The 26,547-nt window shown below is 37.7% G+C and overlaps 1 protein-coding gene and 1 long non-coding RNA gene across 4 annotated transcripts in view; one reads left to right on the forward strand and one right to left on the reverse strand.

Annotated features, from left to right (window-relative positions):
• The first annotated feature begins 79 nt into the window (after positions 1-79).
• On the forward strand, positions 80-2,315 carry LOC136791827 (uncharacterized). 2 transcript variants are annotated; one of them, XR_010834676.1, is made up of 3 exons: positions 80-220; positions 423-558; positions 788-2,315. It is a non-coding gene; the product is annotated as an uncharacterized lncRNA (long non-coding RNA). The 2 variants fall into 2 exon arrangements; XR_010834675.1 differs by having other exon boundaries at positions 108-244.
• A 153-nt stretch (positions 2,316-2,468) lies between these two features.
• Positions 2,469-26,547, reverse strand: part of BCO1 (beta-carotene oxygenase 1) — a 64,293-nt gene continuing 40,214 nt past the window's right edge. The window contains exons 4-15 of one of the 2 annotated variants that reach the window (XM_067004758.1): positions 19,771-19,852; positions 18,603-18,759; positions 14,861-14,989; positions 14,442-14,571; positions 12,818-12,965; positions 11,807-11,954; positions 10,505-10,725; positions 9,406-9,663; positions 8,183-8,285; positions 7,467-7,561; positions 5,227-5,338; positions 2,469-4,536 (exon numbers count right to left, since the gene is read on the reverse strand). In XM_067004758.1, coding sequence (XP_066860859.1) covers positions 4,364-4,536; positions 5,227-5,338; positions 7,467-7,561; positions 8,183-8,285; positions 9,406-9,663; positions 10,505-10,725; positions 11,807-11,954; positions 12,818-12,965; positions 14,442-14,571; positions 14,861-14,989; positions 18,603-18,666 — 1,581 coding nt within the window. In that variant the 5' untranslated portion in view covers positions 18,667-18,759; positions 19,771-19,852 and the 3' untranslated portion in view covers positions 2,469-4,363. Of the gene's footprint in view, positions 4,537-5,226; positions 5,339-7,466; positions 7,562-8,182; positions 8,286-9,405; positions 9,664-10,504; positions 10,726-11,806; positions 11,955-12,817; positions 12,966-14,441; positions 14,572-14,860; positions 14,990-18,602; positions 18,760-18,946; positions 19,066-19,770; positions 19,853-26,547 lie in introns of those variants that run through there. The other variant, XM_067004759.1, reaches the window with a different exon arrangement.

Genomic DNA, 26,547 nt, shown 5'->3' on the forward strand with positions numbered 1-26,547 from the left:
GGGCGGGAGCTGCCGCGGCCCGGCCCCGGCCCTCAGCGCCTCCCGGGTGCCCCCTCAGCACCTCAGGGGGGGTCCGTTCCCCTGAGCCCACCGTCATTTCTTTAAAAATCATTCTCTCGGAGTTCAAACGTGATTAAAAGCACTAAAAAAAAATCACTTTTTTTTTTTTTTTCTTTTCACGAGCTGGAGGTGATAATGAGGCGTATTAGCATAAGAAAAAGTAAGAAAATGAGAATTAATTGAGGTGAGATTCGTTTACAGAGTGCCACTCGAGCTGCAGCTGGCAACGTGCCCTTTTCGGGCAAAGATTTTCGTCAGAAGGATTCTTCACGAGGTTTTAGGCCGTGTATTTAACGGGCTTAATTGCACATTAGGAGATAACTTGATTCTGTCTGCTGCTTTTTTTTTTCTTTCTTTAACAGCATCCAAAACTTAAGTAGTGAAACTCGATTTGCACCGAGCGAACGTGCTGTAAAAGCTGTGATGTTCTGGATCAGTCGGTGCTGCCAGGTGGGGGCAAACAGAAGTTCGCCGTGGCCCCCCCCCCTGCTCCGATGGGTAAATAAAATTCGGGTTTCTCAGGCTGTGAAGCACCCCACTGCAGTCACTCCTGGGGCTCCGCTTTTGGGGAGAAATGCGTTTTCTGAGGGCCTGCCCTGGTACAGCTGGGGTGGGCTGCATGCTTTTTACTACTTGCATTACTTTGAGGCAGTTTCTTTGACGTCAAGCATGGTATTTAAAAATACACGTTTTTGAAGTGGGGACAACTGAACGTTTTATTTTATAGTTCATTCTAAATCAGCTCGATACCATCTCCAAGTCATTTCTACGCCGGAAAAATTAGAGTAAAGGTATCTGGAAGTGTCCCCGTAGGAAAGAGAAATGAATGGCTCTACAAAGGCACCATTGTCCTCTCAGAGCTAGACACAACGCTATTTTGTTCTCCAGATGGAGATTTCAGCCAGGACATCTGCACATGTAGACCCTGGGAAGTCAAAACTCTGCACCAAGCGCTTCCTTGTGAAGACTGCGAACCTTTGAGCCAGCGTTTGCCGTTCAGCCCTTGCCGGAGTGCTTTCTGACTGGAGAGGGGTCCCGGAGAAGAGTACCATGCTCGTGCTTTGTTGGGCAGCTTTCAACAGGAATTTTAGAAGCAGCAGAGAATGCGTTTCACATCCTGTGTGATGGCATTAAAAAATCTGTGAGAAACGCCAGCACCTTTGCATCACTTAGTTTTTAATACTACATACCTATCTTAAAATATTAGAAGGCCACTTCTTCTGGCTTGGGTATAATTATCCAGACTGTCAAATGTCCTTATTCTGAGTAAGTACAGCGGAATGCAGAAACGTGGAAGCGATGCAGAGGAAGGCACATTCCCGGATCTCTTGGAGAGTATTGAAAGCAGAGAGCACTGCATCCTGTGCTGCTGGTGAAAGATGTGTTTTGCTTGTTGTTATTAATACTTTGGTAATTGCATACCCAAGGGAGCAGTGGTTTAAATTATTGTGAAAGCTGCCATTGAGTGGCCTGGTTATTTAAAAAGAAAAACACTGGTTTGTCTCTGTGCCTCCTGCACAGACTATTATGTAGGAAAACATAGTTGTATTTCTGGTTTTTAACTTGTCCTAGTAAACAGTGCTTCTGCTTCCTCCTGCTGTGTATGTGGGGCAATGGGCAAGGTGTAACAGATAATGTCCACTTCCAGAGAACAAATTAATTATTATGTTTTGTTATTTGTTCCATTTAATGAAGCTCACTGATTAAAAAACAAAACAAAAAAACACAACAACAACACCAAACCACTCCTACCAACTAGAGGGCCATTTGTAACATCTTTCAAGTAACTATGTGTGTATACTGATAACCTGATTCTTTCGCTCAACTGTTTTTTTCCTTTAATAGAGTGATCTATCCTTACTATTTTTATATGCAATCACTGAGTGTAGGTTCTTTTTATGCCATTACACTAACTCCACTATTTTTACTGGGCTGATTTTTGACTTAATTGGTACAAAAGAAGAATCGAACCTTTTTGTTCCTCAAGATTTCATTCACAGTAAAGGATGTCAGGGGAGCAAACCAAATGACAGACTTATTACCATGTGCCACGTTACCACAACAAAAAAACCACAAGCCTTGCAGCCGCTTGGCAAAGCACGTATGCATTCCCCCTTGCTATTGTCAGCCTAGAAATGATACTGTATATTACTGTACTCATGCTAAATGTTTCATTACTATTCCAACTCCTAAAAACAGTCTCAAAGAAATTTGTGATTAGCTATATGGTCTGATCCATATTGTCTGGATCCATATGTAGGAGGATCTGGATCAAACACTGAGACCGGCAAATCCAAATTTACATCACTTTTTTTGTTTTCAGGTTGACTACAAACTTGACATTAATCAAATCCTGTGTAATGTTGACCAAGTGAGTATGGCACACTGTTTAAAAAATCATATCCAAGACAAGTTTGTACAGTTTATTTTCTGCCGTATTTCTACATGAATATAAATAACACATTTGCTTTCTTACACTAAAGATAACCCATCTGCTTTGGTTTTATGATGGATATCCCCTATCATATCTTCTCGGCTAGTATGAATTAGCTCCCCAGAAATCAAGTAACTCCTGTATTCAGGAGAACTCATGATCATCTGAAAGCTTAACTCTATGAATTCTCAGATGAAATTCTGGAGACAGACAAAGGAGGTCTCTAATAATGGTTAGACTTTTTTTTATGGCCACCTTATAATTCCAGAAATATTTGTGGAGGCTAGTGAAGTACGAACATATGCAGAATAAAAGAAACAGCATCACAGCTGACAACCCTTAAGTGGTATTTTCCCAACATCCAAAGTCAGTTTGCCATTTCAATACTGCTTCTGTGTTACTTACAAAAATGGAATTCAATTTCTTATTTAGATTATAAAATTCTCTTAAACAGTAGTGGCAATATGCCTTGAAAACACTGAAGGTGACTGTTTTTGCAGACGCATCTCACTGAGGTGTTTATTTCCATTTTCTGGAATTTGTAAACCTTTGAATACCCCAAAGTGCTTACGTACACTCTAGATCTGACCACAGTGACGTTTTTCACATTAAAATTAGGTTGTATATTCTATATGTACTATAAAGACATTGGCAAAGGGAGTTGGTACAGAGCAAGCAAGAACTGCGGGTGATGTTAGTTCAATTGCTGCTCTGCTGTAAATATCTTACATAATCACGAACAAGTCACCAAAGCCCAGGTGCTCATGTGATGGGGAGATAGAAAATAACACTGATTTCATTCTGCTTCCTACCTGTAAAACACAGTGAGTAGCAGGGACACTGAGAATAGGTACACAAAAGAAAGAGATACCCAAGTAGTTTGGTGACACATACAGACCACATGCACAGCTAAAACAGATGGATGTATACCTAGTTTTCTCCATCAGTAAAGGTACACTTTTAATCAGTAAATACACTTTTACCTAAACAAATTAGTGAGTATGTATATCTGAGTTCTGCCAGAAATACACTGCTCACATTCATACACATACTATTAGTAACAGATTAATAGCAATATTAATAAATATTACATTTCTGTTTATCTTTTAGACAATGTAATCATCGAATTACATGAAATGTCATGTCGGATATTCTCAAGGAAACACGATTTGAATACAAACTGCTTATAACATTGAATAACACTGAAGTATAAATGAATGCTACATAAAATATTCAAGTTACTTGGTTTCGTCATCATAAAAAGGAAAAATACACCAAGGAATTATTAGCAAAGCAGTTTTTTTTTTCAGTTCTAAATTAGAAAGTTGTAGCACCTGAATGTAATACTTAACTTTGGTTACAGTGGAGTTTAAGAAATCAAGCACCAAGAAAATGCATTGCCATGAATTAATGTAATAGTATCACAGCAGATAGTTTAATGTGAGGTTTTCTAGCAGAAGACAACTTTCGTCATGAGCTACAGTCTTGAAACTATCCATGAAAATTTCATGAGCTGTAGACATACGTTAGTTATTCCCTATATCACATTAAAAATACTGTACTTCATTTGCTCAGAAAGCTGTATTCTACTTAAATAAAACTACCTTTTTCTCCTATTCCTTTCCCCACAACATTAGCACTTTTTAAAGACTGATCATTCTTCTTTTGGACTAGTTATATGCCAGTTGTGCATATCATTATTTCTAATAAAAATCATTGCTATCTCTTAAAAGGGATTATATATAGTTATTTAAGAGATCGTATATAATCACTTCTTGCCATAATATGGTTGCTCCTGAACGAATGTGGGATATTATTCCACATTCAGTAGAAGGTTGTCTCAGGCTGTGTAATAGGATAAAGAACATTTTACTCAGTCTCAGTCTTCAAAACTTTCTCTGGTATAAACATTCCATGCAGGTCCAGATGCATTTCTACGTTTACTCTGGCTCGGCCCAGTTCTTTGAATGTTTTAGCATCCAAGATGAGTAGGAAGGGTGCCTCCTTTGGATCAGATGTCACAACACAGGTCAAAACAACACCTGTGACATACAAACGGAGAATTAGAAGCACATACTAATTACACCAAGCAGAAAAGATAACACTGTCAGGAAATTAGTGTTGTTTCCTAAGAATCTGAGAACACAAACTGAAGGTGCTTACGACATGAAGAAGTCTGACTGAGAGAGCTAAAGGACTAATGAATGGTTCTCTTCTGTGCTTTTTCCTGCTCTGCCTGCAGTTCATTATGACGCAAACAAACACTGAATTATGTCCTTGACAATCTTGTTGGGCAGCTGAGCAGTGAAACTTGGGACACATCCTTTCAGCTATTTATCATTTGCCTTTGCACGGAATCGCCTCAGAACACAACTGGATCGAGACTACAGGGATACTTGCAGTGCCACTTCGTGTTCTCATCTTGTAACAATGACTTCCCACTGCTTCAGCTTCTCCTAATGATAAATCCAGTTCCAGCTGGCTTTCTGGACAGTCCTAAGCATTAAATTCATTGTTTATGGGCAGACTGGGACTTTATGCAAGCTGATTTTGCACTATTGCTTGTTTTTAATTTTCTTTTGTCTGCAGGAGCAAAATGGGTGGTACCAATTTTAATCTATCTGTGGAAGCATCAGCCTAGCTTTCTTGTTATGACTGACAACAATGAAACTTTTAAGATTTAATACAAAACTCATGTAAATCTAACTTTCAGAATGTTGTTACAATTTTACCATCATCCTCTTCTCTTGCATCAGGGCTGGGAACAAAAATGGGCTCAGATGGCCAGCAGTGGTCAGCTCTCCAGTGGAGCATTTCCTTTGTTTGGACATTCAGTTTTGCAATCTGAATCGTTGTGGACAGAAAAGAAAAATGTCAGTGACCCAGACAATGGTTTATTCCAAAGGTACGTCGTGAACAGACTGCGGGCATGGAGAAGCAACGCTAAGAGTTAAGGAGCAACGAGGCATGTGGCATCACAAAAAGGGAACGCTTGGAAAATGTTAAACTTTGGAGTCGCGTTTAGTGGCTGCATAAGCATAAAATGATCTTTTAATTTCACAAAGACTATTTTACTTCAGCTGTGTCAAGAGACACAGATACCATTTCATTAGATTACAATTGCATATGGGCTTTAAGTGTTTTACAAACACAAATAGGTCATAAGATCTATTTACCCTGCATCATGGGTAAATAATACTCTCACTATACAGAGGAAGAGTACATGGCACCGAACATGCAAATGACTTGCCCCAAATTACTGCAGTTCTGTTGTAAAGCAGGAAACAGGATTTAAACCTTCCAATTTCTAATCCTGTGTATTATTTTCCTTTTGTTGTGATATTTATCAATATTAAATAAATAATATTTATAAATATTTATCAATATTTATCAAGACCTTCTATTGTTAACTAGGGTATATATGCCAGAACAAAGGCTACTAGAAGTGATGTAAAGGTTAAACCAATGGGCAAGAATGCCACACAGATACTGGTACTAACTGAAGGAACAGCGTGCAGATTTTATCTCATTAATGGGTCGTGTGCCTGACGAAACCAGCTTCCAGCGGGGACACGTGACATTCTCACCTCAGTTCTATTAAGGGCTTTTCTCTACCCATCCAGATACAGTTTTCTTCTTTTCCCTTTTGATGTTTAGTCAGAAAAATAACTTCACACAAAAATGAAATATTCAGGCACTGGAGGAAGAATCTTCTATCCAAGGTGACAGCAGTTTTGCTTACAGACTTTACAGAAGGATCATACGTGGTTGTTGCTGTGACTGCATTCATTAAAGACTAACTGATGTGAAAAAAAATCTTCTAACAGCACTTTATATTGCTGTTTATATTTGACAAGCAGGGATTATCTGCACTGGAAATCACAAACTTGCATATTTGCTTGAGCTACTGTCAGATGTGCTGCAATAAATTTTCTTGCATCATGCAGAAATCCAGCTTTATTTTGTAATCAGTTGTGATAATTATATAGAAGAACCCACAGCAATCTCAATTTGCTCTCAGAACAGTAATTATAAAGAGTGAGTTTGACTGTACAATACTCTTGCCTTCAGCTAGTAGTACTTTGCATCTTAATCTATTTGTTTTCTAGGCTGTCTCCTGAAAGGCTGGTATCGTGTACACAAAGAATGCATTTACTATCCTCTAACACTCAACTAGTTCTCTAGCAAAAGGTAAAGCTTTCTGAAATATTTGATATTGTTACAACAAGTTCTTTTTTTTTTTTTTTTTTAGGTTTCCTAAGGGGAAAAAATATTTATTACAGATGTGTGTCTGCCTAGTACTCTTCTTCCTTTCTCTTACTCTCTTTGTAGCTTTTGGTACGTTACAGAAGTTCAACCTAATTTAGCAGAAAAGTGAGGGTCTCAGTAACTGTAGTGTTCAGAAGACTCGGTGGCAATAAAAAGCTGGATGAGGAAGCCTGAGTTTATTAATACGTCATAAGGGGAATGGTACTACATGAGCTTACCCGTAGGAGAATTTAGGCATTCCATATTTTCCAACTGTGAATGACTCACCATTGGGAAAAGTTTTGACAGAAACCAATTCACTGTTGAATGCAATCTCAAGTCATACCCATAAGAAAGTGTTTGCTCTTTATTATTCCCACAGTTTGGCTCAGGGAGGCTGTTTTAATCATACAAGTACGCTAATGATGTCCAACTTTTCATCTCCCTGCTCTCAAGTGTTGAAGTTTACAAACATAGTACACAACTGCAGTGTTGTCACTTAGAAGCTTTAACTTGATGTTGAAAAAAGGTTTTGCTGTCTGGAAAACCAAGGTTTAACAGTTTCAGCCCTGGCCTCAGAACCACACACTTTCAATTTGCATGCATGAAAGCAGATGAGGCTATATTTTGGGCCAGACTAATAAACCATGGTTTACTAATAACTGCTTAAATTTGATTTGTGTTACATAAATACATTTCCTGACTTTGTACATGTTAATGATACCTTTGTAGGAACTGGACTCCACTGGACTTCTGTTGCATAGACGTATTTGTATTTTTTGCCATTATATCCATAGTTGATGTGAGGCAGTTCTATCCCTAGGTATAACAAAGGCCAAGACTTAGGAACAAAAGAAGAAATATAGTTCAAACGTACATTTACATGTGCCAATTTTCAGGAAATATTACCTTATGAAAAATTTTGACAGTATTTAAAACTGGTATTGCATATATTTTGTATGTCTGAACTTCTAAAAAGCCAGGGTTGTTGGTTCAAGAATGACAATTTTTCATTCTTAGGGATTCATTGTATTGGAAATTATGAGTGTTGTTTCTTTTTTTTTTTTTTTCGTAAATACATCAATCAGATGTGAACATCTGAGACATAATTAGAGGCTACCATTCAAAGAAATGACTTTCACTTTAAGTAAATATATACTTTTTGTATATTCCTGTTAACACACATACACACGCTCAAGTTTAAAAATCCACTTTCAAAGGTAAACTTCATAAAATACATAACTGAAGTTACTGCTTATAACAGACCAATTTTACTCCTCATAACAGGTAGATTTGTAAGCCATATTAGTAACTGTAAGATCAGACTTGGGACCCTCGAACAACTGTTAGGCATTATTAGAAGGAGCTGTTAGGCACTATTAGAATGCACCTATGTGTAAGTGTGTAAGAGAAAGTATTTGTATAATGGATATGCCTCACCTTCACATAATATTTCAGGTTGGCAATATATGCTGCCATCTTTCTCTTTTACAGCAGTTGCGGAAGTTGGAAGTGTGACTAAATTAGAACCTACTTCTGCATCCTGAAAGAGACATATGCTGAAAACGTAATGTGTTTCTATGAATATGCTTCTAATTTAGACCTTTCATCAGGTTTGATATTAATATAGACAATTAGGGGGTTAAACAAATATTACAGCTTCAATAACCTCCTTCATAATGGCATTTATCCTGTAACATTAGATTCTGACCTTTTCATTAAAAATCTTAATATATCATCATGTAACCATTTTGAATTACACTGAGCATTTAGAAAGGTTTAGATACACATGGTTATGTTCCAGAAACACAATAAATAGATTACGTAGATTGCGAATTTGGTAGGAATTCCCACTAAAAGTCACCAAAGGTTAGTTTTTTTTGCATCTGCTATTAATCGAGTGCAAAAATAAGCGTGATCCATTCTTGTTTTTAACACTATTGCTGAATTCTTAAGATTGCAGGGTAGGTAGGATAGTTGGCACGATCCAGCACATCCTTTGCTATTGCTACATAACTGTTTTTGAGACATGAAATAAAGCAAGATTCTAGGATGTAAAAGCAAAAGTATTATCCATTCTAAATGTATCAAGCAGAAACTTGCCCAAGTTGCTGGGCAGTATAAAATCTTCCCTGCAAGCAATGATGTAAAATTATGTTTTAAATTAAATTGAAAGATAAGATCATTCTTCTTTCTGGTAAACTCAAACTTAAATTAAATCTTCTAATTTTAATAAAACTATTGCAACAGTGGAGAATGTGAATATATTGTATATAGGCTTCCAGTAAAGTGGAAGAAACAGATTGTGCAAAACCTCATGCATGCCTTTCTAACCAACAGCCAGGTTGATATATCTGCTCATATTTGATAGCATGTTACAAATAGTTGCACAGGTAAGGAAATTATATATGCTCAAAAGCCCTTTTCTCCATAAAGAAAGGCATCAGAACCTAGATCCACGTAACTGTATGTCCAACTGCTCCTTGCCATTTCTCACAGTACATACGCAAAACAAAACTCCTGCACACTTTGTGAATATGTTATTTTTAAAGAATCAGAATTTTGCACAAAAGGGCTGGCAACTAATAATTCACCCATTTTTCTAGTTGATAAATTTTAAATTACTGATCAAAGAGCAAGTTAAAAAACCATTTTCTTCCTACCTTGTCATACTGCAGAGGAACAACAAATCGCTTGCAGGTTGGTCTGGAGGTAAGCTTGTTGTTCTCTTCAAAGTCTTTAGTCAGTTTTTTTAAGTAAAACATGTCATATAAGCTATTGTCTGTGTAGGCAATAACATCAAAAATAACGTGGCCATCCTCTTCATAAGCATTTACATGGTGATAAAGCACCAGAGCATCCGTATAAAACTTGGTGGATACATCTTTTTTAGTCTTCCTGTCTACAAAGTGAAACCATGTCTGAAAGGCAGCAAACATTATTTAAAACCATTAATGAATGATCAACAAACAGTTATTTAGGAAATTGTTTTTCAGCAAGTAACCATGTACATTCTAAAGCACCTTCTGTCTCTACTGAAGCATGTTAAGAATTCGAGATTTGCTGCCAGAAGGCAAGAACTTCCAACCTAAAGACCAAAAAAAAGTAGGAGTAAAATGAGTGCACAAGTGCTCTAAACTCATTTCACTGTTGCAAATTACTGTTTGGACCAGGCTGAGGATAGAAGTTTTCCAGTGAACCTGGAAAATCCCCTGGCCCATTTTTCATTTAAATTACTTTGTCTTAGTCCGGAGTTTGTACTATTCTTTGCTGGTGCACTCGACCCCAGCATGCTCCACTTGTTCATGGACACAAAATGTGGAAATAAGATCTTCAGAAAACACTTTTTTTCCCCCTCAGTTGCCACAATGAATTCAGGTTTCTCCACCAATCTGGCTCTCCTATGTGATGCAATGGATCTAGAGCAGGCTTCATCCACACTATACAGTGTTCTGCTTGGAGCAGGAGCAATTCTGTGTTTGGGATGCTAGTGCAGTTTTGATTTTCTCTCCTGGCACACATTATTTCTAACAATGCCCAACTATCCTCTTTCTCAAGCACTTCAGCATCAGTATTTATTTGTGAAACTTTGGAGATGGGAGAAAATATTAAAAAATGCAACTTCTAATAAAAAATATGAAACATGAAAGTCAGTTGTTGAAGAAAAAAGGGTTATTACTTAAATCAATGAACCAGATGAAAGACAGAACAGTGTGGAAGAGATTACTGGCTGACTCCATTGCTCAGCATTAGAAAAAATACCTTATCGTCCTTATGGAAGGCAAGGCAGGAAGCCCAGTTCACACCTCGGATGTAAGCAGTTGCCATTTTGACTATATCCAGTTTGAATGGCTGCTCTACGAACACAATATAGTTCTCTGTGATTCCAAAGCTATGGTAGTAGCTTGGTTGAAGCAGCGAGCGAGAAGGGATGGAGCATACCACTTCCAGGTGTTTAAAACAAGATTTCTTCTTTTCTGTTTCTGAACATAAATGATAAAAAATAAGATTACATTTACAATAAATTCTAATTCAATCTTGTGCTTGGATTTTTCCCACATAAGGAGTAGATAAGAATAGGTTCCTCTCAGTTTTATTTGCATTTTCATGTTTAGAAAATGGCTTGTTTCCTTCTGCAGAATTAACATAGAAGGTTGCATTTGAGTGAAGCAGCACAGTAGTACCACGATGCCAGATCCATTCAGACAGAGACCTTTTGTCTCAGTATTTGACTCCACTGATAAACATTTTCAGAAGTTCCAGAAGGATAAAGCTGTTCAATTAAATCAGCAACTTTACATGGGGTTTCAAATGCCCCCATGGTTTTGAACTTACTTTTACGGAGATGTTCCTGTTCGATCTATAGTGACTTTGTTTGAGCCACAGCTAGGAATAACAAACATCTTTCAACTACAGAAAGTCTCTTGGTTGTGCACACATGAGGACAGACATCACATTAGCAGCTGGTTTTAAACCAAGCATTGTCTTGAAGGAAAAAGAGCAAGTGATTTGCTCTGTGAACAAAGGATGATATTTCAGCAAACCCTACTGTAGGCCAGGTTAGAGAGGAAATAACTCCATATTAGGTACTATTTGGTATTATGCTTCCCTATAATCACTGTATAAGTATTTTAAGAGCATTTTCATTTATCAAGAAAATTGAATTTTACTACTTCAAACTGTAGAACACTGCCTGACACACAAATTTTTTTCTGTTCACACCCCCTCTACACATCACAACACAAGGTATGGAAATTCTTGTAGAAGAATTAGTTCACTCTAGTGAATATCTAGTGATAATCAAAGTAGAATTCTCCTAAAAGCAAACTCTAAAAGCAAAGATCTTCACACTGAAACATCCTGTTTATATAGTATTCAAGATGAACCTTTGTAATAGCATATACTCAGACAGGCTAAGCAGTTAACACTAAGTTCACACTACATTAAAATTAAGAAAATAAGCATTGTATGTTTGTGGAAGAGCTGTACCATCTCCCTTTGACCTCAGAAGAAAAGAAACTGCTAACAAGTTTCTAAAAAATACTGACAAAAGCCAGATCTTACCTGGCACAGAGGAAGGAATCTTAAATAAAACGTATTTTGTTTTCCCTTTATCAACAATTGAAGTACCCATGTTGAGAATATTTCCAGCACTGTCATAGTGTGGATGAGAAGTTGCCACATTTACAGCTACGTATTTGTTGTAGTCAACCTGGCAAATGATACAACAGGAGATTTTAGAACTGCATAGGAATATTTAAATTAATCATAGCTAACACCCCAAATCCACCAGCCTTTCAACACTGATTAAAGCCTTCTACTGATGCCACCCAAATGCCTTGAAATTTCAACACTTCAGTCAAATGACTTATGCAAGTACTCAAATGATTTCCTAATTCAAGGCTAAAACAAGGTACAAAATCTGAATTGCATTCATCTCTTCCTTGCAGCCACATAAGACAACAGGAGGATTGGCTAAAGAAGCTACTCCACAGATGCCCATTTCATCCTGAAAGCAGTTTATTTAATAGCACTACGAATCTAGCAGTTTTCTGGAGAAAAAGATTTCTATTCAATTTAAAGCTTGGGAATTGTACTTAAACTGTAATGCATGATAGGAAAACTCAATGCATATTTCAATATGTCAAGATTTGCTTTTCATAATATCTTGCATAAGGTATTTGAAAAGTAATCATATATAAATGACCTACTGAATTGTTAATTATGTAAATCACTTGATAACTACAGATACATAATAATGGCAATCATCCAAAATAATCACATCATAAGCACGATATGTGGTATTTTGCCTGCAATTCCATACAATTGTGAAACTGCACAAAGCCCAGCTTTTCCCTAAACTGCCTGTGATTTATTTTTGAGCTCCTGAGTTCTTAAATGAACTGGTATCTTCATTGTTTCACTTTACCAGGATTTCAAAAAAAGTATTCTGTGCTAGTAAGGAAATAGTAGAAAGAGAAAAGTATCTTTCCAGCTTTGTGTACTGATTCCTATAAATCAGCCTGAAACTGTATTCATTAGAAGGAACCAGAATGACACACAGCCATTTAATACCTTCTCTAGAGTCTCCAGAGTCTGTGGATTAATTTTTCTGATGAAGTTAGTCTCACTGGTAGCATAATAATCATCCCCAGATTTCATAATGTTGATCAGGCAGTTGTCTGTGAACTCGGGAATGGTGTGAGACAAGTATGAGAATGCCCTGCAGAGAGGAAAGTTTCATATTGGTTCATTAGATAAGCTGCAGCTGCAGTTGATTTTACCCCATACGAAGCAGAAGTCACCCTGCGCAGTGTGGGCTGTGCACAGTAGCAGGGTAATGGAGCTGGGTCTGTCTCTCCCCTGCTGTGTCCTCTTCTGGCAGCTTTTCCACTGCCTTAGTGGACAGCGTGAAAGGCAGAGGAGATGAAGTTCTTCAACACCCTTAGCCTGGGGGAGGATTAAGGACATGTATGTATGAAACTGTTTTTCCATGCACAAATGGACGTTCAGGTCCAGTCCTGCCAACAGCTGTGAGATAGCCACTGTTGTATCAGGATGGGCTAATTACAAGCTCTCCTGTGCATACCTCATGAGAATTTGGCCTAACAGTTTCTACCTAAAAGTTATTAGGTTTTTCAGGGTGTGCCCTCATAAAATAAATTGATTTATATACTCATTGATGGTGTATTTTTGTTTTCAGTATTATTCCTTATCACAATTATGATTTTAAAGCAGATCTGATTTCACATCTTCTGTGACAGTTCTTACTAGTGTAGGATTTTATCATACTCATTTGAAACCAAGACAAAGTTGCTCCTATCCCTTATAGACTTAAAATGCCAGTGTTATCCTATTACTGCGGAAAAAAGAAAAAAAGCATCTTTTATCAGAGCAACAACTCACAACGTATCAAAGTTATAGTTATTTTGCAATAACTATCCATGTTTATGGTCTTACCAAGCATGTAATTTGAGGTCATTAGATGTAGTTCAGCCAGGAATAAAAGATGGATGAACTACTTGCATTTGCCAGGGAACATACAAAGGCAATTTTACAGGCTCGTAAATAGCCTGTCATCCTTTCTAACACTATGAAAGTAGCTACTGCAATGACCCCAAGCGGCTGTGATTTTGAACATAAGGTTAGCTCAGGTCTTTGGGTGCAGTACTTCAAAGCACTGCCTGTGACTCAAGAAACAATTGAAAATTTTCTTCACTTTCTTTTAGGGGGGAGGGGGCATAGAAATGGCCTTTAATACAGCAGGGTTTTATTTATTTATTTATTTCAGTCATGGATGATTTTCATCTTTTTACAGAATAAATTTTGAATTAATACTTTCCCCATCTCTTCATCTTTTCCTTTTCTTGCTGCTTCTCCCCTTACAGAATATCAATTTAATAAAATTTCATGAAACACCTGGAAAATACTTGTTTTTTCAAAACTACAATGAAATCTACTTGCACTAGTGAATAAAACAGACAATATTACTGATGAAGTGGATTGAGAATATTTGCCTTAAATTAACCCATAGAGTGTATGTTACTGGATGTATCTCCTGGCCTTGTCAGTAGTTGGTAATTGTAAATTTACAAAACAGATTTCATGTTTGTATATATGCGTCAAGGGTAAACAGAAAGACATCTGTGCTGGAGAGAGAGGTAGATAGCAGAATCTTGTTGGAAAAAGCATTGCTTACTTGGCAAATATGTTTTTGCATGGATCTGGATAAGCCATAGTTCCAAACTCAGACACCACGATTCGGTTTGCTTCTATATTGCAGTTGTATGAGTCACTTCGGAGATACTTACTTCTGTAGTAGACTTCACCTGACAAAGGTCAGACAGGTTTCAATCACATTTCATACTGAGCTCTTTTGAAAATTACCACAGACAAAGCCAGAGAAAGAACCTGTCAAGCAAATATCCTTTAGCAAAGCAAAGCTTGCTGTGGCCGACTCACCAGCCACATAACACCTACGTGTACTATTTTTTTGCAGGGTTATAGCCAGACACCTGGAACATTTTAATGCTAATCAAACTTAAAAGAGAATTAGCAATGTAAAACACCAAGATTTGGCTTGTTGAGCTTTTTGTAAACTGACATGCAATAACTTACCATTTTTAAATGTAAAGCTATGCAGCAGAGCCAAGCCATCAAACCAGTGGTTATATTTAGTGTCCCCTACTGTGTGCATCCCTGGGCCATTTCGGAGAAGTATCCCTTGCAACCAAGTGGGCAACTGACCTGCAAACAAAAAATGACATTTCAGTATTCATTCATTTAGGGAAGGGGCATGCTACAGGACAATCTTCCTAAGGGCATAGGCTTCATATAGGCAGATGGACTATAGGTGTAAGTCCAGATTTGGAACAGCATATAATTACGTTTGAGTTTTGGCTAACTAAAATATGACCTGATCAAAAATGTGGCACTAGTAATATTCTGCATAAATATCAATATATGAGATTACCACATGTACAAGAGATTGCTGGAATGTAATTTGCTAAAAAAACAGGAAGTAAATAAAGTTGGACCTTTCTTCCTTGCACTCAGATATTAAAGTGATGTGTTTAAGCCCTTTTATTCATGCCAGGAAAAGCTAGAGCTTATCAGAAATAAACATATTTTATAGGATATATGACTTGTACTGCCCTTCAGTATAACTATTTAAGCTTTAGGCTAAATGAATTCCAGTAAAAAGTTCTTTAATTAAATTACACAGCATATTGTAGTGTCATTTTGGGAGTGCTTTTGTGACACTAGTCATAATGTTGGTGTTTTGAACACCAGTAGAACCAGTAGAAATATTATACTGAAAATGTGTAAGTACTATTAAGGTTTGAATACAAAATGTTCCTCATCAAATCCATGCAAGAAATACATTAGCTATCATTTGACATAGAGAATAACAACAATTAAAGAATGTCTTCAGGGTTAAAGAGCTGAGCAGAAGCATATCAGATATGAAATTAAAACCTTCACTTGCTTCTTTGTGTGTATGCCTCCTGAGGGAATATTTATGATCACATACTACTTTTCCATACAATTTCTGCACTGAACATTGTCTCTACATAAAAAAGCTGCTCAGAAATTTAATTCTCCTTACGGTTCGGTTTGTGAGCCCATGTCAAGTATGTCTTTAATAATTCTACCTTTAATAATTTTACCTTTGCAACAGATAGAAATGTCCTCCCATGAAAATATTCAATTTTGTCAAAGTTGATGCAGTTGTGGAGAAGTAGCAATGGTTTTGTTGTAAGGCTTTCTGAGATCCTAAAGGGACTTTGACCACTTTCCAAGAGAACAAATCCTGAATTTTGACCATTGTAGGTAAGGGAGGCAAGGATGTTTGCCATTTCTTCAAATAAATGACATTAAGCATAAACCATCCAAATGCAAGGAAGGATATACGGTAAAACCCAGCTTTGCATAAATATATTCTCAGTCAGGATAGCTGACTAATATTGTGTGCCACAATACTCACACAACTTCATTACAGTTACAGATCTAGAATACATTAGGAAGAGAAAAAAATGTTGACACAACGGATTTGCATTTTATTATTATTATTGCATTTTGCAAGAGTTTCGAAAACCAAACATTGGGTAAATGTTTGTGACTAGCACATGAAAAGACTCCTTTGGAGGAAATAGATTTAGAAAGAAACTAAATATTCAAGGTAGATACCTATTTTTTGCTTGGCTGATTACTAAACATTAATTACTAAACAAGTTTAGTCTATTGTTATGCCTCAAATACAAGTGTTTCTCTTGTTGTCACTTCCCTTTCTACAGTTTTCTGTCATTTGCAAACAGAAGGTTGTAGATTCTATATTTTCTCCAGAACTATTGGCAACTGCAGTATGGTGAGTGTAGTCTTTTGTGCTCCTACCCTCTTACCAATGTCATTTAAGACTGTAAATCTATACAGTAAGCATGAACTGCTGGTCATGCACCAGCAAACCTTTTGGTAACATTGAGTTGAGGCTAACTGCATGTGTTTTGCTGCAACCAGTCTTCCCTTCCCTCCAGCAAAAATATGATACTTCTGCTGCATTTCAGGTCTTGTGGGATCATTCCTGTTTTGGGGCACATCATTCAAGAAAAGCAGATACTTCTGTAATTCACTGAAGCTCTTGCAGCGCCTACGGCTAAAAAATTTGTTTAGTTATTATTACTCTCTATCAGAATAAAGATGCCCAAGAAGTTCCAGGACAAGCCAACAAAATAATTTCCCTTCAATAGGTAATCAGGGAAAAAAGTGATCTTCTGTTTAAAGCACTACAGAACTGATGCAGTTTCTGAAACCCTTGGCATAATTCAGTGTATTTTCTGGCATAATTCCAGTGCAAAAAGCAGGGAGCAAATTGGCATCTAGTGAGTTTTTCAGATCAAAATTAATCTTAGTGGGACTTAAGTATCACACTGGGTACCAATCAGCATCCTAAAGTGCCTAAGTAGCTTTAAAAATGTGTCCCTTGTATCTTTTTTGCCTCATGTTTTACCTAAAGCAGCAATAATGATACTTTTTTGTACTATGTGAGGACATGAAAGTAACACAGTAAAATCTCCAAATATTTGGAAGATTATTAAGCATCAGAGCAATCAAGCCTTGTGTGATCACATGGCTATACAGTCTTTAGGACAGTAAGAGTTAATTATTTCTGACGTCAGTAATATGGGGTCATATTTACAATGTACATATTGAGTAACAAGGAGCCAAAACACCGGCAGAGCTCAGGGCTAGCTAAATATTTAGAGGTCTGGGTTCTCTTTAATTTTCATTAGTGGTAAATACTGAATCATCATTACCAATGAAATGATATTTTGTATACTTAATTTTATTTACTGAACTATTCAGTCTTTGTTTAAATAAACCATTCCATAATGCAGATCAGGTATGGTCAATAGTTTTGTTTGCAAACAACTTCAAATGTTTTCAATAGAAAGATTTTATCTTGAGTGACAAAAATTAGAAAGGCATAAAATCACCTCAAATTAAAACAATGCTCTTTGACTGGAAACAAAATCTTTTTCAATTCAGCCATCAAACTGAACAACAGCAACATCATGCAAGTTGTAATTGCCTGCTTTTATATAGCGTACCTGGGAATTAACTTTAAAATTGGCATTAGATGCCTGCTATTTCTTAGACTATATACTACAAAAGACACAGCATACATTTACTGAATTGGCGTTCTCAGCAACAAACATCTCCTATAGCTGTAGGAAAAAACTCTTTGCCTTCCTCTTCTGTAAGGTAAAACAAGGAGTAAAAATGTTAAGTTGATCAAGCATTCATCCCTAGAAAGCCACTTTAAGCTATCTTGCTGGAGGACAGTGCATTTTTTACTGGAATGCCTTCTGAACCGTCTTTTTAACAGCACAGAGTGGCATCTGTTACTGCAGCTTATCTATTTAGAATTACTATTGCTAAAGTGTCCCAGTTTTAGTGAACCTCTCCAGAATGCAAGGAAGAGTGTGCTCGGCTGAAAGAACAGCGAGAGAGTAGCGAAGAATTATGGCGAAGAGAAAATGAAAGTCTAAACAGAGCCATGGGGGAGGGGGTGTCACCAGATTAAATCCTGATTCTTGTCCCTCACTGCCGACTTCAGTGAACCCTGTTCAAACAGACTTTCTGGCAAAATACACAGAAATACCCATAAAGGAAGAAAAATCCCCCAGTCAGGGGCACAAATAAGATCTGAGTTCAGTCCTTTAAACAAAGTTCACTGACATTTCTCCCTTTCTTGGTTTCCTTCTTCCACGCCGTTTCGGGTGAACAAGTGTTTCAATGTTTACACATTTGAAAACACCAAAATAACCACATGTATTAGAAGAGATTTGCATTCACTTACCTTGCACCTCAGCTTTTATGGGCTCTGGATGTTCTTCTTTGTTTTTATTAAATATCGTTTCCATCTCTCATGTAATCAAACGGTTTCTGTGTCCTCTACCCAGCTGTTCCTGCAGGCGTAGCAGTCCCCTCCTGTCTGGGCTAAGAAAAGCTCTTTCCTGTTACATAGAAGGATAAGGTCAAAGTGTAACTCGAGCTAGTGGCTAGTGGCTTATAGATCGACAATTTATAATAGTTGATCTTTAATCCTTAACACATACACTATAATACTTGCACATTCCCAACTCTTTCACTAATTCAACGGAAGAAAAATGTAACTTGCCTTTTTGCTCTCTGTGAACCTACCTCAGGCAGCCAGGCACACCCAAGGAGTCGTGTAAAATGAATCTGAAGCATCACCTTCAGCATTGCAGAGAAAATTTTAGATACTTTGTAGGGGTGTTTGCCCCAGTTGGCAGGAGCAGAGACGAGAATAGAAGAAATGTCAACCCACCATTCTGAGTATGGCTTTTTGGAACTGACAAACGTGGGGGGTCATCATTTTCTTTCCATGCTGGAAACTTTAAACTGGGCTATTCCATTAATTAACAAAATACCATCACTGAATGGCCATGTGTTTTTTTCATTATATAAAAGCTAGTCCAGAGTGAACTGAGTGGCACACCTTTGAATTAAACATCTTTTCACAAATAAATATTGTAACATATTGTCCCATATGTGACCTGATTCCACCTAGTTATTGGATCCTTGGAGTCTCTGTGAAAGTATGGCAGGAATAATTAAAAAAAAGGAGGATTTTTAACTTCATTCATTTGTTTCAAGATAAGGTACTTAACTGAGTTCAATGTTGCTAATTTTAAAATCCTCTAGGAAAAGAATTATTTCAATATAAAGCATGTGATTGCAGAGCAAGTCACAGGTTCCATTGAACATGAAGGATAAAAAGATTCTTTGCACAATCATATATTATGCAATTTCATATGGGGTTACCCTAAAATCCGATTTTTTCTGCTAAATCACTGTTGTTCCCAAAATGTTTTAACATCCATTCTTAGGTCTCACTGATCATTTATAAATATCCATATTCATTTTATTGAAAACACAGTTTGTGCTGTGGTGACTGCTCTGACTTACTTGTTGCACACATACATTGCTCCTCTCATCCTTACCTTTCGTCTCTTTGATGGCTTATCGTGGAAAATCATCAAGACAGCATGCCTTTGTCTCCATTTGGAAAGCACTGACTGGTGACTACAAAAATAAGAAGCCAGATAAAAAAGAAAATAGGAGGGTCGGATTTGTTGGAGTCAGTAGTATTAATAAAGAAACTGCATGTTTGAAACAGGAGGCTGCAGGAGAAGTGTCAAAGTCCTCACATGTAGGCACATGCTGACATACATACATAAACATATATATATATACACACATGCATTTATGTGCTTTTATATAGAGAAGTAGACTTACTTGTATATGTAAAGCCAACTAAGGGATTTTTTCAGCAATACTGGAGAGTGAAGAGGATCTGGCAAGAAAGCAAAGCTCATTCTACTTCTCCTAAGCCACAGGGACATTTTGTCTGTCCCTGATGTTCTGCTCTGGTTTAGTATGTTCTCTTCAGCACATTTTCCATTTACACGGCTGCAGCTCTTAATGCTCTGGATTTAATTGTTTGATCTGTGCCTCACAGAAACAGAAGTCGTGTGAGTGGTCTGATCTGTAGCAGTGCTATTTACGTACAGCAAGCAAGCAATAAAAGGATTACTGCAAACCATTTTTGCCCTTCTTTACCCTAACTGTTTATGTAGTTTAAGATTCAGCCTACATAAGATAACTGGAAACCTCGTTAAAAGCTACTTTAAGGGAAGAACAAGGGAGGTATTGAACACCTTTTGAAATCATCCCGAGTGTGTTTAGTTAGCTAATTTCAGGTGTCTGCTTGTAAGTTTTGTCTGACATTTTGTACAACTTAATAGAGAGGCCTTGCAAAGTTCTTTTTTCCTGCTTGTCTGTGAAAAATACTTATTTATCAGAGAACACATACTATTTTTTTTTGTCTCCGTCATGCTAATAACAGATGACCAGTTCAGTAAGATATGGAGAAATTAATTTTCTTGCTAACTGTGCAATTTTCCCCTTTTTACCTTGAAATGGATTAATATCAAAGTATTTATTTAAAATTATAATGTGTAATTGTCAGAGGAAGTAGATGTGGATTGGGTGACTCTTCTAATTTTATTATTTCACAAAGTCTCTTTCTCCTTTGTAGGAACATGTTTGATGGGAGAGCATAGAGAAGGTTACAAAATTCCATGTTCTAGAGAACACGGAGAGAAACCTTTTCTACTCCTCCTTATTATTCTCATTTATTTTGATATTCCATGAGAAAGAAGAAATTCAGTTTTACCAGCAGAACCTTCCCTAAGAGCTGAAGTTCTTTGTCAGCACAAAACTGTGTATCTTTATGATGAATCTGAGGCTCTTCCCTATTCATGTTTTCACGTCTGCTTTTTGGCTTTGGCTCCAACTTCCTATACAGAACAAAATAAAGAAGAGGTTTGAAAAGGGAGCTGCTGCCTTTACCAGGCCTACAGGAAATACAAACCTTTCTGGATTTAGGAGAGACTACCAGACTCTCTCTGATCTTGGGTTTACCAGACACATTATAACTCATACATATAATGTTTACCAGAACATTATAAATTCAGGGAGACCGTGCTGTCTGTATGAAGAACAGTTTTCTGTAGCGTTAGATTTTTCCATTTTATTGAAGCCATTTAAATTGAATAGTTTGCAATGAAGGAAAGAAGTGAGAACAGAGTTGTTCACAACTTAGAAGGAAAAGATCTTAGCTGTAATATAAAATCATGAATGTAGTCAAAAGGCATCTATCAGTCTTGCTGCAAGAAGTCACAGTAGAACAGGATCCACAGTGCCTCACCACCATCCAACACCGGGTGTTCAATGGAAACAAAGTTTTCCACAGCAGAATAGCATTATAAGTCTTACTGCTTTCTTGTAAATTTGCAACCGTGCTTACTTTCTGTGTGTATAAATAGTTAAGCATTTTGTACAGCTCAAACTGCTAGTTAATTAAGCTTCTGGTATAACAGTAATGTAATGGCCAGGTGTCTACCTTTGTACTTTTGGGTTCCTTACACAAGAAGTAGATCATTGCCTCGTAAATCAGAGAGACACCAATATTATTCCTTATCTCCATACTGAAATAGAAGTACTTACTTAATTTACTTTTATCTCAACCTTTCCATTATAAAATTCAGGTTATAATTAAAAGCCATTAACAGAGGTCAAATTACCTGAATATGTCTTTGGGCGGCACTAAGAACTTCCAGCTATCAAATGTTATCCATTATTACCGAATAAAGATTTCAACAGTAAAACTGATATGAACTTAGAGTTGTTCTTGCTGAACTCATACTGACTGCTATCTCACTGTACCAGGAGATGTAAGCTCCAACAGTTATCTTTATTAAATACTGTCTTATTGACATGATCTCATTTCAAAAGAAATATGGAAAATTCCTCAGCACCACTGAGGAATAATTCTCTTGCACTGTCGAAGTACAATTACAAAAACAAACCATCATATATAGTTTGTTGACATTTAAATAACAATAGTTTCCATATGTTACTATGAACAGGTTTTGTTTGGATCAAACCTGCTTTGATCAAACACTGTTTTGATCAGTATCATTTGGTTCAAAGTAATTATTTATGTGGTTTTGGTGAATTTTTTGGGGGGTGAGATTTCAATAAATAACCCTAACTTGATTAACATTCTTATGTGGCACATGTTTCCTCTTCTTGTCCGTAGTCACACTTCTGCTGTGGGCAGCAATAAAGGACAGGAGCTAGCTGGGAGAGGGGGTGGTGTTTGGGCATCAGCTCTCTGGCAAGGGAGGAAAGCCAAGCTACACGCCCAAAGGCAGATGCTTCTAAAGGGACACTTCCTAGGCAAGACCCTCAGTGACTTATCCGGACATCAACTGTGCCAGAAGGTAACCAGACACATCCCATAAACAGAAATTACGTCCAACCCAGCAACTCCTGAATGCAGTCCTGCTAATCCGTATCCTGACCCTATCATTCCAGGTACGGATTTCTACATTAATCATTGCTCCCCATAAAGATAAGAATTGTTTTCTCTGTTTTTCTAAACGAGATAACATCACAATTGCAGCTTGGCAGGACTCACTGGTAAGTTCACTGTGTTGCCACACGGACAATTAGGCATTAGAACAGCAACAAAACCAAACCCTTTGGATTCAGCAAACAACTGGGTCTCACTAAAAGGACAAGCAGCCCAGGAGAGCAGCAAGGAAGGAAGCCTGACTGTGACCCCCCTTCTTAAACCAATTGACAGATGGCAATCTGTCCTGTCAGACCTAAAGCAATCTTTAGAGACGGAAGATGTATGTGTTCCTAGGGGCTTTTCCCCATCCCTTTCCAGGCAGTCTGCTCTGTACTCAGGACTTCCTATCTGGGTAATAATGAAACAGATCTTCTCAAGAAGCAGTTCTGCACACAGTGGGTATGCATGTGACACATCGAAAAGGGAACTCACAGCCTTGGCTCAAGTTAGTGATACCTGAAAATCATCTTTCTTCTACCTCAAAGCTAGAGCAATGTAAAACAAATTTCCATGTATATGATTGTGCACTTCACAGAACAGAGATATAGTTCTATTCCTGATAAAATCTATACATTACATTCAGTAATATTCAGGAATGTGAAGATGTAAATATCCTATAGAGAGTAAATTTACTTGCTCTTCCTCAAGGCAAATGAACAAGAGCCAAAATGAACAGGGGTGTGATTTATTCCTTCCTATTGGCAACTCTTCAATTCTTTAACTCTTTAAGTCTAATACTTTCTGGCCTGTGGAAGAGGATTGTCAAGCTATTCTGCTGTGCTGCCACGGCCGTTTGAAGCACATAATGCTGAGAGGCTGCACTAGGGTACCCATCGGGGCCACCATGAAGTCAGTGGGGGCACCACGCCTTTCCTCCTTGTCTGCACACCAAGCTTTCCAATAGCCCAGTGAAACTCTGGAACTGATTTTCCTCCGGTGTGGGAGACCAAAGTTCAGAAACAAGAAAAGTCTTATGAAAGAGCCACATCCTCCTAATAGCAGCAACTGGTCATGGAGAAATTTGCAGTTGGATTCAGGGTGTCCTGAGCTATAGAACTTGTTTATGCTGAATAAGATTTTTTTTTTCTTTTTTTCCCCCCAGATATGCCGCTCAGTGATAGGTGTCTAGTTTGGGGTGTGAAAAGCTGATCTGCAAAGGTGTCAAGGCAAGCCTACCACACATACATACGTTAGATAAGCACTGTGTGTGCTCATCATCCTGATCTGTAAGAATTTAGGCATATAAAGCTAAGCATTCCAAATGGCATATCATTGAAACACATAAGCTTAGATTTAAAAAAAAAAAAAAAAGTGATTATGAGTACTTTGAGATTTGGCTACCAAATCTGAGACAGTTTTAAGGGGTTCAATTCTTAGGAGTAGTGAAGACCACCTAGAAGATTTCCTTACAGAATCTCAGTGCAAGCCACTTTTATATTAACATCTTTTTTTGTGTGTGTGTGTGCATCATTAATAAAATATGCTTCAGTTTTCTTTCACCTCAACAGCTTCTATTTCCAACAACAACAACAAATTAATAAACCTTGAAGCGTCCTTTGAAAACTAGGAATAAATCATTCATCGTTGCCTTTTGTGATGTTTTATATAGCACAGTGCTTTGCCAAAGAAACTTTCTCTTTATGGCCACCATCTGGTGTAACTCATAAGGGCAAGTTAGGACTCTGAGAGATCTGCAGGGCCCCCTGTAACATTTCTGGGAAAAACGAAAGAATTATTCCAACAGGCACAACAGAGTTCACAAACAAAGGACTTATTCATAGCTTTATCACAGCTTGGAGTGAGGGTGTGAAAATATTGAGAAACCTTTGTCACTAATTTCTAGTCAAAGCTTGCAAAGCACAATTGCTTTGCAAAGCACAATTGCCTTGCAAGCCCTATTTCTGCTGGTGAATATGTTTTAGTTTAAGTCGCTGGTACATAACACGTGCTTTAAGGGTGGTTGCTACAACAGCCGTTCGGGCAGCCAGCTATAGCTGAACAGAAATGAACTAGTCTTGGATATATGTGAGGGGCTCAAAGTTGGTTAAAAAAAAAACAACACTTAAAGTAACTTCTTAAACTAATTAAACTCTTTAAATTCTTAAATTTAATAGCCACTTACACAAAGGCAAGCAGGAAAAAATAATAATAATAAATAAACCATTATCCTGTGAAGCTCCCATGTGGACTTCTGGCATAAGAAAACTAATTAAAAATGTGCTTCTGTTGAAGAAGAATGCAAAAAAAAAAACAAGTTTCCTACAAAATGGTGAATTCAAGCAGCACTATTTGAAATCGAGCCATTTTTCAGTTATGAGTGAAAAGGGCTTTCAGGAATTTTCTCTCTTCCTGAGGACCCTGGTTGCTAATTTTGATGGTTTTAAAGCAGTATTTTATTTTCTGTAAATGCTTTTCTTTTCCTTGTGGTAAGCAGAATAAACTGACAGCCTGCTTTAGTGACACTAAAAGGTATGAAGTCAACAAACTGAAAGAGGAAAACTATCTTTCTTTCATTCCCCATCTGCTGCAGGCAGTTGAAGAGTTACATGGAGCAACTGTAGATTAGGAAAAAAAAAATCACAGTGCTGTAGAAATTGCTAACTGTAGGGTCACTTGGACAGCTTGGCTTCATTTGTAGACATTTCCAAACATTAGTTGTCCTTCTGGGGGCATGTTTCAAAATCCATCAAGGCCAGAGACAAGACTTCCATTAACTTCAATGGCTTTGGAGCAGATCCACAGAGGACAGCCTGTGGCACCTCCAGCCCTGGCATTTTTAGCAGTATGTTCATGTATTCAGATTTTCAGTTGCAGAGAGAGAACTGGACAATGCTACAGAATCAATCCATCACTCCAGCCAATGGCACTTACTGGAAATACTCAATATCACTGAGTCAGACACCTTTATGTACAGCCTCCTTCTTCATACCTATATTTTCAGAAACAGGCTGTGTTTCTCATACATAAGAAGCCAAAATGGAAGGGCTTTCTGCCAGCTTCTCCAAAGCCAGGCAAGTCAGCATGGCCCAAGAAGAAGCAAGCAATCTGAAGGGAACATCACGAAAATACGCAGTGGTAAACTCTGACCAGCAGCTGTCCTCAGCTCTGACTTTTGCAAGAGTGTGGGAGGTCCCAAACTGACACCTACGAGGTTTTGTATGCAGCCCAAGAGGGATTGCTAACCTGTGGGCAAAATCCACAACAGGTTATCAACTGTTTCAGCAGAACCAGCTGATAACCATAGTTCCAGGGTCTCTTCCAGGAAAGGGAGGGGTGCCTGGGCACTGCCTGGGCCAGATCCATCAGATAATCAGAGTACGGACTGGCCATCCTCAGAGGTGGCAAACCCAGGCTGAATGTTTTTATCTCAGCTGCTGCATCAGCCCTCTCTATTAATCAGACAGAAATTCCTGCGGGATCTGGTCCAAGGGTTCCATAGCTGAGATAAGTCTATTATCAAGTTCAGTGGGAGGGGGGACATCTAGCATAGTTACTGTCCTTCCATCACAGGGCATTTTCTTCCCCTTTCCTCTACTCCTCTGCAATTGTCCTACCCATTAAATAATTACCCATGAATTTTCTCTTGAACACATGATCATAATTCTGCTTTATCAAGCTGAGCAAGGTGACTGACTATGAAGTGGAGGTAAGAAAGGCTCGGGACTGAAGACAATTCTTAAATGTTTACTGGATAAAGTGCACATACTTTACTCTGTAAGAAAGCTTCAGATAGTCAGAGCTGGACTGGCATACTCTGAGATAAGTGCATTACCTTCAGGTCAATAGTGCAATGCCG

Source organism: Anser cygnoides, chromosome 12 (assembly GCF_040182565.1).
Source record: "Anser cygnoides isolate HZ-2024a breed goose chromosome 12, Taihu_goose_T2T_genome, whole genome shotgun sequence".
NCBI lineage: Eukaryota > Metazoa > Chordata > Aves > Anseriformes > Anatidae > Anser > Anser cygnoides.